Source organism: Mus pahari, chromosome 3 (assembly GCF_900095145.1).
Source record: "Mus pahari chromosome 3, PAHARI_EIJ_v1.1, whole genome shotgun sequence".
Taxonomy (NCBI): Eukaryota; Metazoa; Chordata; class Mammalia; order Rodentia; family Muridae; genus Mus; species Mus pahari.
In genome coordinates this window covers 19,115,240-19,127,219 of record NC_034592.1, presented here as the reverse complement: position 1 = coordinate 19,127,219, position 11,980 = coordinate 19,115,240, and the positions used below count along the sequence as shown (strand labels likewise).

Below are 11,980 nucleotides of genomic sequence, written 5' to 3'. Positions count from 1 at the left end.
ATCACAATTCATTGATGGTGGCGAGAAGAAGTAAGTAACACGGGCCAGTCTGCATACAGGGCCCTGGCTGCCTTGTAGGCGCTTCAGAACTGTCCATACCAGAGAGGTCTGCAGATGACCCCAAAGCACTGAGGTCAAGAGGGGACCACGCTAAGAGGAAAGGCAGCCATCACGGGCTCAAGCCTACAGGAATGCAGAAAACAAGCCAGCACTCCCTTCTGCAAAGGTGACATCTGAAGGGGTCTCTAAATCACCCAGCTTCCACGCGTCGGTGACTCAGGGCTGCCCCGGGGCCAGGGTGCCGTTGCAATGGTTTGATGTGGTCTAGAATGGCAAGTGCCTGCAGAGCTGAATTCCCACAGGCCAGAGGTCTGACAACACAGGCTGCACTGGGCTGTGGTAAATATTGATGAAATGAGCTGCTGTTTTCCTGTCTAAGCCCCAGGGGCCCACACTGACACACCCTCCCTCGGCCTGTGCTACGCAGGCACAGATGCCTAAGAGGTTTCTGTCTGGGAGGGCAGTATGGACAGAATCTCCAGCAATGCCTGAAAGCGTGAAGGCTGGGAGGCTCAGCTGTACCTTGCCTACCCAGCATGCACCAAGCCCAAGGTTCTCCATCTGCAGCACTACACAACCCAAGTGCTGTGGCTCGAGCCTGTAGTCCTTGCACTTGAGAAACGGAAGCAAGAGGATCGCCAGTTCAAAGCCATCTTTGGCCACGTAGCAAATTCAAGGCCAGCCTGGGTTACCCAAGACCCCCATCTCAAAACAAACACACTAAACACAGGTTTGAAAGAGGTGCTCTAAGTCAGTAACAGAGGTGTTTTCTAGATCCAACAGTGGGTGACCTTTATACGTTTAAAAACCACTTGCCTCTGCTTGTGCATTCGTCAGCTATGGCCGCGGCAGTGCTGTGTAACAACCATCTCCAATGCAGCGGCTGAGGAAACAGCATTTGTCTCTCTGACTGGTAGCTCAGCTGGGAACTGTAGCTTCTCAGAGCCCTGAGAGGAAGGCAGGGGTACCTCTCTTCCTGTCTGTGCTGCCCTGGCTCCAGCTTCATCCCTCACAGCCATAATGGGCTCTCTTCCGTATGCCCACAATGATGGACTATTTCCTCTAAAACTGGGAGCCGAAACGTATCTTTGGGTCCTTATGTTGCTCTAGGTCACACCAACAGTAGAACCGAGTGACACAATGCTCTGTGCCCCCCACCCCCACCCCATCTGCTGTCTGCCAGGCCTCCCTCCTGGCCCTATCCTAGCTCCACCCAGCCCTTGCTCACGGGTCCATTTTAATCACCCCATCTGAACTGCTCCGTTTCCTGCAGTCCCAGGAGCCTCTTTAGTGGCCTGCCCCAGCTGCCCTTAGAGCCCACGCAAAATGTGGTAACTTACTGTCAAAGATGTCCACTGGCTGCTGCTACAGCTACCTCTGCCTGCCATGTCCCCAGGGCCTCCCATTCTGACTGCTATGGAGTCTACATGGGTCCCCCGCCTTGTGTCACACAGCCTTCTTTCTGTCTCTGACCTCCTCTCGCCATTGTCCTGTCCCAATACCTGCCAGTCCTGTTGGGACCCCAGGACCTTTGCATCTGCTTTTGCCTGTGACTGGAGAGAGAGAGAGAGAGAGAGAGAGAGAGAGAGAGAGAGCCCCCTCGGCACCTCCCTCCCTTTGTCTCTGAAGATTACTGCTCGGCAGCTCTTCCCTGGTACCTGGTTCATTTTCTCAGACACACCATTTCACTGTAGCCAACACCACGAGGCTTAAACTGCACATAGTAGCGCTGAATAAATATTTGCTGAAGGTGCTTGCTAGCAGATTGGCTGTGGGTGGGGGGGAAGTGGCAGAAGAGAATGCTAGAGAACCAGCTCCAAGTGCTGAGGGGTCGAGGGGTTGGCTGACGTCTCCATGAGGTTAGGGGCTTGTTACTGAGCAGTGACACCTGTCACTCCAGCTGAGGCTCTGAGCGGGACTCAGAGCACCGACTCCTAACTCCAAGGCCACTGGGAGACAGAATCCAGCCAGCCACGCTTGAGTAATTGTTCCTGAGTAAAGGACGGGGACACGGGAAGGGGCTGAGGGGCTGGAAGTCTCCCTGCAAGCAGGAGTGTGGATGGGTCCAACTGCAGGGGAAGGAAAAGGGAAAAGAGGCCACCCTGGGGAGGGGGCAGTGCTCTGTTCTCAGTGGTGAAGGGGGCTGGGCACTGAAGCCCGCAACACTGGAAGGAGATGACTGACATGCCCTTCCTTCCCACTGACACTGTTTCTGAGTGTTGACCCATACGTCAACCTCCTTGGAGGCACAGTGACAGCTGAGCTGCCTGCCCTGCCAAGGCCCTCTGGTAGGCAACACTGTGAGGGGGCACCCAGGGACTCAGAATGTTCCCTGGGGACAGACACCCCTCCCTTCAATCTAAGGGTCCACACTGAATGAGGCATGCTGTCCATGGTGTGATGAGGTGACAGGGTGAGGGAGCCAAGGGGCAGAGTGACAGATCCACCTAGAAGCACATCACCACCCAGCCTGGGAGCGTGTCACCACCCAGATTCCCACTGAGCAGTGGGGAAGAGAACCCTGTGCCTGGAGTCCACACTTTGTGGGCTGGGTGAGTAGTGAAGCAGCCACCACCACCATGCACACATGTGGCCAGTTCTTTCAGAGTTAGAGCCTCTCCCACTCTACGTTCCCGTGGAGCACCCCAAGGGTGTGCGTGAGGTGTGTGCTCACATTAGTGCCGCCACCTTTCCTTACAGCCTTGAACAGAAACAGACCAGATGCCCACCAACACAGAGACAGAAGCAAAGATACAGGTGGAGCTACCAACACAGGTTGGTCAATAGGGGCCAGCCAAGGACAGGTGGATGAATTATGAGGGCCCCTAAGGTGCACCACACAGGTCTCACTCGAAGTATTTAAAAGGCCAGGAAGGGCTGGGTTGGGTCTCCATGGCACAGCAGCACAGCACTCACCTAGCATGCAGCATTCACCAAGCATGCAGCACTCACCTAGCATGCAGCACTCACCAAGCATGCAGCACTCACCAAGCATGCAGCACTCACCTAGCATGCAGCACTCACCAAGCATGCAGCACTCACCTAGCATGCAGCACTCACCAAGCATGCAGCACTCACCTAGCATGCAGCACTCACCTAACATGCAGCACTCACCTAACATGCAGCTCGCCCTGGGTTCCATCCCCACCTCCACACAAAACAGGCATGGTGGACTGTGGACATGGAGGCAGGTGAAGGAGAAAAATATCATTCTCAACTGCACAGGGAGTTGAAGGCTAGCGGGGGCTACAGGAAGCCATGTTCAAAAAATAAAAAGCAAGATGAAGCGAGAAAAGGAGTAACATTGAAGAGAATGTGACCAAGTAGGAGTCCAGGGTGACCTGCATGCTGATGGCATGGTGGACATGACTCCTCCTAAGATCTATAGATTTGGAAAGGGGTGCGGGGGGGTGGGGTGGGGAGATGGCTCAGCAGGTAAGAGGCTGCTCCTGCAGAGGGCCAGGGTTCAATTCCCAGCACCCACTTGGAGACTGGCTGCCATCTGTAACTCCAGTCCCAGATCTCATGTGCTCTTCTGGTCTCTGCAGGCACTGCACACACATGCTAGCAAAACACCCATACACTTAAAATAAAAATGAATAAATCTTTAAAAAAAGAAAGAAAGAAGAAGAAAAAAAGTCCTGCACATTTGGAGTTGGGGAAGTGGCTCTTACTGAGCGATATGCTTGCAAGAATGAAGACCTGAGTTTGAGCCTTGGAACTTACATAGAAACCTGGGAGAGATGGCATGCACTTGCAATCACACTGGGGAGGGAGGCAGAGCTGACAGCAGCCCTGGACTGGGGTCAGGAGCTGCTCAATGGGATGTACCTGTGCCCTCCCCCAACACCCTCCCCCCACCCCAGCCCCTCATCAGTTAGGAGCCTTTAGGCCTAAGCAGGAAACCCCTGTGGTAACTGAACCCTCTAGACTAGTTTCCCCTTGCACCTCACTCTGAAGGGCTCTCTCTTCTGGGGTCCCGGGGCAGGTACCACACCATAAGCATCTGAGGGGTTAGTGTTAGCTAGGACGCAAACTTTCCTGCTGTAACCGCAGGCAGGCTTCTCGCTCTCTGAGAACCTCAATTTCTTCACTGAGGGAGCAAAGGGCTCCCCATGGCTCCCTGGCCAGCCAATCTATCCTGAACAGGTGGGCTCCAGGTCCAAGTGAGGACTGTCACAGAGCACAGGGTAGATGAACCTGGAGCAAGGACACTGCTTTCCTCCCCAGGACTCATGAAAGGCCAAGTGAGCCCATAATGCTGCCCTCTGACCTCCACGTAGGCTCCGTGGCACAGGTGCCTGCCCTGCCCCACTCCCCAGTACTTATAAATTAAATTAAACAATTTGAAGTGAGGACTCTGGAGTCTGGCAGGAGAGCTTGAATTCTCACCATGCTTTTTAAAAGATGAGCAGCTGACCTCCATGGGTTTCCCCGCATCTCTTCCTGTCATGTGGCAATACGGAGGGCACTCAGAGGTCAGCCACTGGGTAGACACTTAAACAAGCTGGCCTGGAGCATCCCAGTTGCTTCCTGTTCCGCTGGCTTGGGTTTTCTGCCTAGTGGTAGACGCTCTGCATCTGGGGTTCCCTGCTCCCCTCTTCTCCTTTTTCCTGACTTATCTTCTCCCAGCCTCAGGGGTGCCAGGGTCTGGAGAAGCACATGGCCTCCACAGGGTTATCCTCCACAGGGTCAGCCTCTACAGGGTCAGCCTCCACCAGGTCAGCCTCCACAGGGTCAGCCTCCAGCGGGTCAGCCTCCACAGGGTCAGCCTCCACAGGGTCAGCCTCCACAGGGTCAGCCTCCACAGGGTCAGCCTCCAGCTTCCCTCCAGGGTGCTCCTCTCTGTTTTCTCCCAACCCTCCATTGGACAGGTCCTCACTTCCCTTGGGTTTCTTGAGTCTCTTGCACTCTACTTTCTCCTTCCCAGTGAGTATGTGCATGTTGTGTATGTGTGTGTGTGTATGTCTGTGTGTGTGTGCATGTATATGTGTGTGTGTGCATGTGTATGTGTATATTTGCATGCCACAGCACTTGTATAGATCACCCCCTACCTCTTTTTTTTTTTTTTTTAAAGATAAAGACTTCAAAGACCCTGAAGCTTGCCACTTTGGTAACACTGTCTGGCCACTAAGTGCCAGGAATCCTGTTTCTGCACCCCAGTGCTAGGAGATACAGATGTGCTGCACCCCGCTTTTATGGGGGTGCCAGGATCCTCATGTTCGCAGAGCAAGCACTTTACCCAGTGAACCATGTCCATCTCCCCAGCCCAGTGAACCTTCAATTTCGACAACTAAATGGCCCATCAGACTGCTCTGCCCAATAAAACCCAGCTCTCTCCTGAGAGAAACCCTGCTGGAATGTTTAAAATGACATATCTCCTTTGTGTCCTGTGTTTACTGAGTGCTGAGTATATCTCAGGATCTGGGCAAAGTGCTAGGGACACAGGGATGGACAGTGCAGGTGCCATTCATGGAAGGACAGTACTGTCCAGTTCCCAGCACCAGCGCTGGCCGTCACAGCTCAGCCTTGTTGCATGCTTCTCCAGTAATGTAACATAGGAGACTAACCTCAAGAGTCGAAGGGTGTTGCTGACCAGTGGACTTGGACACGCAGCCGCTCTCTCTCTCTCTCTCTCTCTCTCTCTCTCTCTCTCTCTCTCTCTCTCACACACACACACACACACACACACACACACACACTATACACATACTTGGTTTCTGCTAATTCTTGCCTTTGATGGCAGCCTCTGGCTTGTCATCATGTTGACAAAGCAAAAGTTAAAAAAAAAAAATAGAAAGAAAGAAATCCACCCTGTCACTCGGACTCCCCCACCCCTGCCCAGCTTGGCAGCCCCCACCCACCCTGCCTTTGTATTATGAGTTTGTGTCAAGGTATGTTGGATTCTAAATTAAATGTCAGCCCACTGTACATTTCTGGCTCCAGTGCAGAAAATGAGGCGCTGGCGCTGGAGCCCATCCAGTTGTTCGGCTCCCCGCGTCTCACCAAGAGGGTGACAAGCCCACTGAATCACTGCACGGCACCTTCCCATGCCAAGGGGAGCCAGGATGAATTTATTTTTAATGATAAATGTGACTGTCAGAAGTGAGTCGAAACCGCTTTACCAGAAGAGTGAAGTGCCTGGGGCAGCGAACGGGGAGAGGTGGGTGGACGAGGGCCAGAGGTCTTGACCTCTTGGCCCACTGCCTCCAGGTCTCCGGAGACAGGCAGGAGACAGGCACATTTGACATGCAGCCCACGTTCCGGAGCTCTGCTGCATGCAATGCTCTCTGGGAATATCAGAGCCCAGCAAGGCTGAAGCTGTTGTGCTTCAGCAGAGCACAGCCCAGGATTCAAATCCTGGATCTACCAGCTGCTGTGTGATCTTGGCCAAGGTATTGAGCCTCTCTGACCTTCAGTTGCCTTGTCTTTAAAATGGGCATATTACCACAATAGGTCTTCGGAGAAGAGACTGTGCGTGAAATCTGTTCATACTGAAAATGAATGATGTTCCACGTGTGAGAAATCCTTACAAAACGACGACTTGGCATTGACCACATGGTTTTAGATTGCTGGGTAAATTATTTAACTGTATTTCTGACTCTGTTTCACCATCCTTGAATGAGGCTAACGATAGCTGTGATCTGTCGGGGTAGCTGGTGCCCCACGCAGGACTGTATGGAAGGGTGGTGCTCCACAGATGGCACCCACTGCAGCCAGTCCAGAGGCACGTTGTGACTCTAGGCCCCCAGCTTCTCTCCTCTTTGTCTCTCGTCACTTCTGTCCTCGCAGTCCATCCAGTATGCCTTCCTGTGAAGACAGCCAGCAGCCACGACTCCCCTGCTGCACTGCAGTGAGGACCCTGGGGAGGACAGCTACCTTGGGCCAGCTGACAGCTTACGATTGATGGATCCAGGCTCAGAAGGAAGGGCAGGACCTGGCCAGACCCTCTCTCTAGAATCTCAACTAAAATTTCCAGACTGTAACTGCCTGAGAGTTGGAGTTATCACACTCAGGGGACTTCGGGAAGGAAGGGAGGAGGAGGAGGAGCAAGAGGCAGGGAGGAGGAAGAGGAGGAGGAGGAGGAGGAGGAGGAGGAGGAAGAGAACCACCACCACTACAACCCTGAATACATGGTGAGCCAGAGAGTAGAGATCAGGGTGCCAGACAGCTCTGGATCTGGATTAAGTCTTTGTAGTTCATGAGTCCTGGATTCTGTCTTCCACGAGGCCCTGCCTGGTCCCTGAGCTGGCTAAAAGGCTGCTTCTGCAGAGGCCAGCATGCTAAGCTCAGCCATACTTGTCCCTGTCCCTTGGCCCCTATCAGCCTGGTAAGAAGTCACAGCACACGGGCACAGGGTTGGTCTGCTCTGCTCTGTGGCTCCTCCCAAGAACTTCTCTAGCACCAGTGCCATTCACACCTCCCCATATGGGGCTGGTGAGCCTGTGTGCACTAGGTTGGTGCCTTGTACAGGGGCTGAGTGTGCTCCTGCCAACCCCGGGCCACTACTGATTGTCCTGGTGTCACCTGAGCCGAGAGCACAGCTGTGGCAGAGTGGAGAGAGGGCAAGGCCACCCCCATCTGCACTCCAGCAGGCAGGAGAACTGGGGACTCTTGCTGAGTCGGTGACAGGTCCTAGCAGCAAACACTGCCGGGAGGAGCCGCTAGGTGGCCCCCGCTTACCTGTCCTTCCTCAGATCTGGAAGCAGATGACCTGAAGGCTCCCATGCACACCTGCGTGTGTCTCCCACTCAGCGCTTGGCCTCTCTTGTCTTAACCATCAAAGTGGAGTCCCCTGAACCACGTATCCCCATCCTAAACAGGCTGACCGCTCTCCGTGTACACCCAGGGACCGTTGGACCCCTTCTCCTGTCCAGGACTGCCCAGGGTGATTTTTTAGTGCACACCTTGCCTGGTGTCAAAATTCTCCCCAGGGAACTTCGGAATCAGACTTGGGATCCCTAATGCCTGCTTCCTTTTTTTGATTTATTTATTTTTATTTATATGAGTACACTGTAGCTGTCTGAAGACATATACCAGAAATGTGCATCAGATGGTTGTGAGCCACCATGTGATTGCTGGGAGTTGAACTCAGGACCTCTGGAAGAGCAGTCAAGGCTCTTAACTGCTGAGCCATCTCTCCAGCCCTAACGCCTGCTTCTTGTGAGGGGCCCGGGGAAACCTTCGTCCTAGCCATCCTTGCTTGCTCAATGAGGAAACAGTTCTGAGAGAGCAAGAAGCCTGCCTGCGGTTACAGCAGGGAAGTTTGAGCCCTGGCTAACACTAACCCCTCGGATACTTATGTATGGTGCCTGCCTCTGAACCCCAGAAAAGAGAGTCCTTCAGACTGAGGCGCTGTTAACCCTTTGGATACAAGGGGAAACTGAGTCAAGAGAGGTTCAGTGGCCAGTAATCACACAGTTTCCTGCTTAGGCCTGAAGGATCTCTGGGTCACCTACAACCTCTTAAGTAATGAGGGGTATTGGGGAGGAGAGTGTACAGGGCGACACAGGTGTATCCTCTAGGATGTGGGCTTCTGACCCCAGACTGGGGTGACTGGGCAGTAAGTAACTCTGGCAGCTTGCTGGTGGGAAGCCGGGCTGGGACTGGGGGAGACCCCAGCCACCGGTAACACTGGAAGTGCAGGCTGTGGGACCCAGTTTCTGGCTGGTGACAGTCTGGGAGGGCATGTGGCCATGGTGCCTAGCTCCAGCTGTGATCCCGGGACCACTCTGTCTGTGTTAGGCTCGGGCCCCACCCTCGCAAAGCCTGCCCCACGCTTGCCAGGCACCTAGAGGGACGAGAAGAGGGACGAAGACGAAGACAAAGATGAGGCGACAGACTGGAAACCGGTGGGAGAGAGACGACGCTGGTGCCAGGGAACAGCAAGGCGGCCAGAGCGCCCCGAAGCCGGAAAACAGCTTTAAGAAATAGCAGGGGGCCCAGGCGTCTCTGTGGAGCTGGGGGGAAGGGCGACTGGCGGGGCTCGGCGTGGGGCGCGTGGGAGCCACGCGGTCGGAGCCACAACAGCAGCTCGTTAACCGCGCAGATTAAGGACTTTGTCAATTACCTCCGAAGGCTGCTCGGGCGGATTAAACGCTTTAAAAAGTGTTGCTGGTGGGAGGGACGACTGAGAAGCCCCCACTGGTGGCTCAGATCCCTCCTCCCGCGGTTGGGATAGCTCCAGGCCGGCTTTTTTTTTGGGGGGGGGGACAGAGCGAGGTGCTGGCGGGGACTCCGGGTGGGCAGATGCCATTGGGGCGTGCAGCAGCCCGGCTGCGGAGTCGGGGACTCCAGCACCAGGCCACAGGGCTGGAGATTAGCGGGCTACACACACACTTGCCCCGGGACCTGGAACCCCGGAGCCCCGAAAGGGTCACAGGGTCTCTGCCTAGCCCCTTCCTTAGGGGCGATCCCCGCACCTGGGGACTTAGAGGAGTCCCACCCGAGAGGAAGTTTGCGCGGGGCGCCGCAGGGCGCGCAGGTTCCTCGGGGAGCCTCTGGCTGCCGTCACACCCGCTGCTGGTGACTAGTCCTCCTCACCCCTCAGCGACCGGGCTGGAGCGGGGTCACTCTTAGAGCCCTCGGGGGGCGTGCGCGTGCTCGGGAAGACAGGGGGAGCAATAAAAGGCCCTGAGGGTCCGAGAAGAAGACGTGGAGATTGAGCCGGGAGGAAGAGGGCGGAGCGCGCGGGAGGCGCGGGAGCGGGACGCGGGGACGGCGCGGCGCGGGCGGCTCTCGGAGGCTCGCGCCCGCGCTCCCAGCAATCACACGCGCTCACACGCAGCCTAGCTGGCGGCCGCCGCTCCCGGGCCACCCGGGATCCCCGGCACCGAGGGGACCTCCTGCGAGTGCAACGCACCCTGCGCACCCCTCGCCTCCTTTGCACTCGCCCTTACCCCGCAACCCCGCGGGTCCTGCGGGAAGATGGTCCACGAGCGGTGGAAGACCGTGGGCAGCGCGTCCCAACTTGAGGACCGACCGCGCGACAAACCGCAGGTACCCACGGGCGCGGGGACGGGTGTGGGGGCTGGAGTTTGGGGAGCTTGTGCAGAGCTTAGTGGGAGCACCTGCTCTCCTCCTCTCAGAGGAGTCTTGAACTCTGGGCTCCCTGCAGAAGGCACCCGCTGCAGCCAGTCCCCACCCCCACCGGAGACCCCTGTGCTCGCTTGTGCAGAGGGAAGAGAGGACCTGTAGTTGGTTGTGGATCAGCCCTTCAGCTGGGGACAACCAACAGATGACCGGCGCGCAGAGTCCCGTTCGCCCACAGCCTCAATGGGGGTCCTCCTCACTTGCAGGCGTCCCGCACATATTTCCAGGCTTCAAGAGCAGGACCGGCCCCCCCAGGTCCGCCCTCTTTACCCAGGCGCCCAAATTCAATCGGGGAACAGTAAATATTAATCTCCTATAAGAAGCCTAGGCACTCTGACTTTCAGGAGAGCAAGGCTCAGAGAGGTCCCGCTGCAGCCCGAGGCCACGTAGCCCTACGGGGATTTGAACCTGGGTCTGACTGATCCTCTCTTCCCTACTGCCTCTGCAGGGACAGTGAAGTGTCCCGGCTTGGAGGGTGCCCAGGGCTGTGCACTGCACCAGCTGGGACAGAACAGGGAGGGGCTGCTGAGGTACTGGGCATCCGGCGTCGGAGGCAGAGGGGTGGCCGCAGGACTGCCCCAGGCTGGGCCATCAAGGGACTGACATAGACAGGCGTATTGAGGAGGCCGTTCGCCAAGGAGAGCAGATAATGGGGCTGCCCGTTTTAAATTTTAAATTTCTCCCAGACAGATGTCACTGGGGAAGGAACAGTGAGAGTTTGCAACCAGAGAAGGAGGAGGTGGCAGGGGTGGGCGTGGCCACCCCTCACTAATCAAAGCTGCAACCTGCCTTTCTTTCCGAATAACGCTGGTCTGGCGAGGGGACCAGCTAGCTAGTTTGCAAAGCTGGCTCTTCACAAGTATACACTTCCCACATCCCAGATGAAGATCAGGGAGGCTGACTATGCTCAAGCCACACAGCATGTGGGCCAGAGAGCAGGGACTCTAGCTTTCTAACCTCAGACTGGTTCCGTTGCCTCCCTGGGTGGTCTGTTCACATTGCCTCCCTGGGTGGTCTGTCCCCCTTCTTAACTGTTCCAGTCTTCACTGTATCCCCAGGTGGCAGGGCCCTTCCTGCTGAGATCTTAAAGGAGAAGTGGAACCCTCAAGGCTGCCCCAGCCTGGTCCAGTCTTCCTTCCTTTTGATACCTTATAGGTCCTGACTGTTTACTATTTGCCTCCCTGGGTCAGATCCCACTTCCGGACCTTTGCTTTCTCATTTAATTGACACCACCAGGGCCCCAAATACTGCACACCCAGGGACACCCTATGTGTTCTACAGAGGGTGGGAAAGAGGCTGCCTCCTCTTGGAGGCCTCCCTGGTTGCCTGGAGTGGGGCTCTTGGTCGAGGCAATTTCATTGGTTTTTAAATTGTGCCCTGGCTCTAGTTCCCTGGGGCCACGTGTTCCCCATTGCCCCCTGCCCAGGCTGCTGCCTTTTCCAGAAGCCCGGCTGAGGTAAGGGTCATTGCTGAGGTCAGATGCTTGAAACTCCGCCAAGAGGAGCATGGGAGAGGAGGGATGGGGTTTTCTGGGGAGTCTGCTAGAAATGGGGCTTCAAGGTGTCCTGGGTCAGGTGTGGCCTCCCGGACTCTGCTGCCCCTGGGAACCAGCTCCCAGCTACATCAGGTAGAGCCCAGTTGGACCTGTGCTGGGTATAGGGGTATCAGACACCCCTTCCATCCTCCGTGCCCGCTGTGTGTTGTCGTGGTCACACGAGGCAGGGCGAGAGGGAGAGAGGTGTACCTCAGCTCCCCTGGGGGCCTTCTTCCTTGTTTTCTAGTCATATTGTGGTCCCTGACATGCTTGTGTTCCTTGCTGGAGCATCTG

At 55.9% G+C, this 11,980-nt stretch overlaps 1 protein-coding gene across 1 annotated transcript in view; it reads left to right on the top strand.

Annotated features, from left to right (window-relative positions):
- Window positions 1-9,764: 9,764 nt before the first annotated feature.
- Fibcd1 (fibrinogen C domain containing 1) overlaps window positions 9,765-11,980 on the top strand; it is a 32,176-nt gene continuing 29,960 nt past the window's right edge. The window contains exon 1 of the mRNA XM_021194537.1: window positions 9,765-10,059. Coding sequence (XP_021050196.1) covers window positions 9,988-10,059 — 72 coding nt within the window. The 5' untranslated portion in view covers window positions 9,765-9,987. The remainder of the gene's footprint in view (window positions 10,060-11,980) is intronic.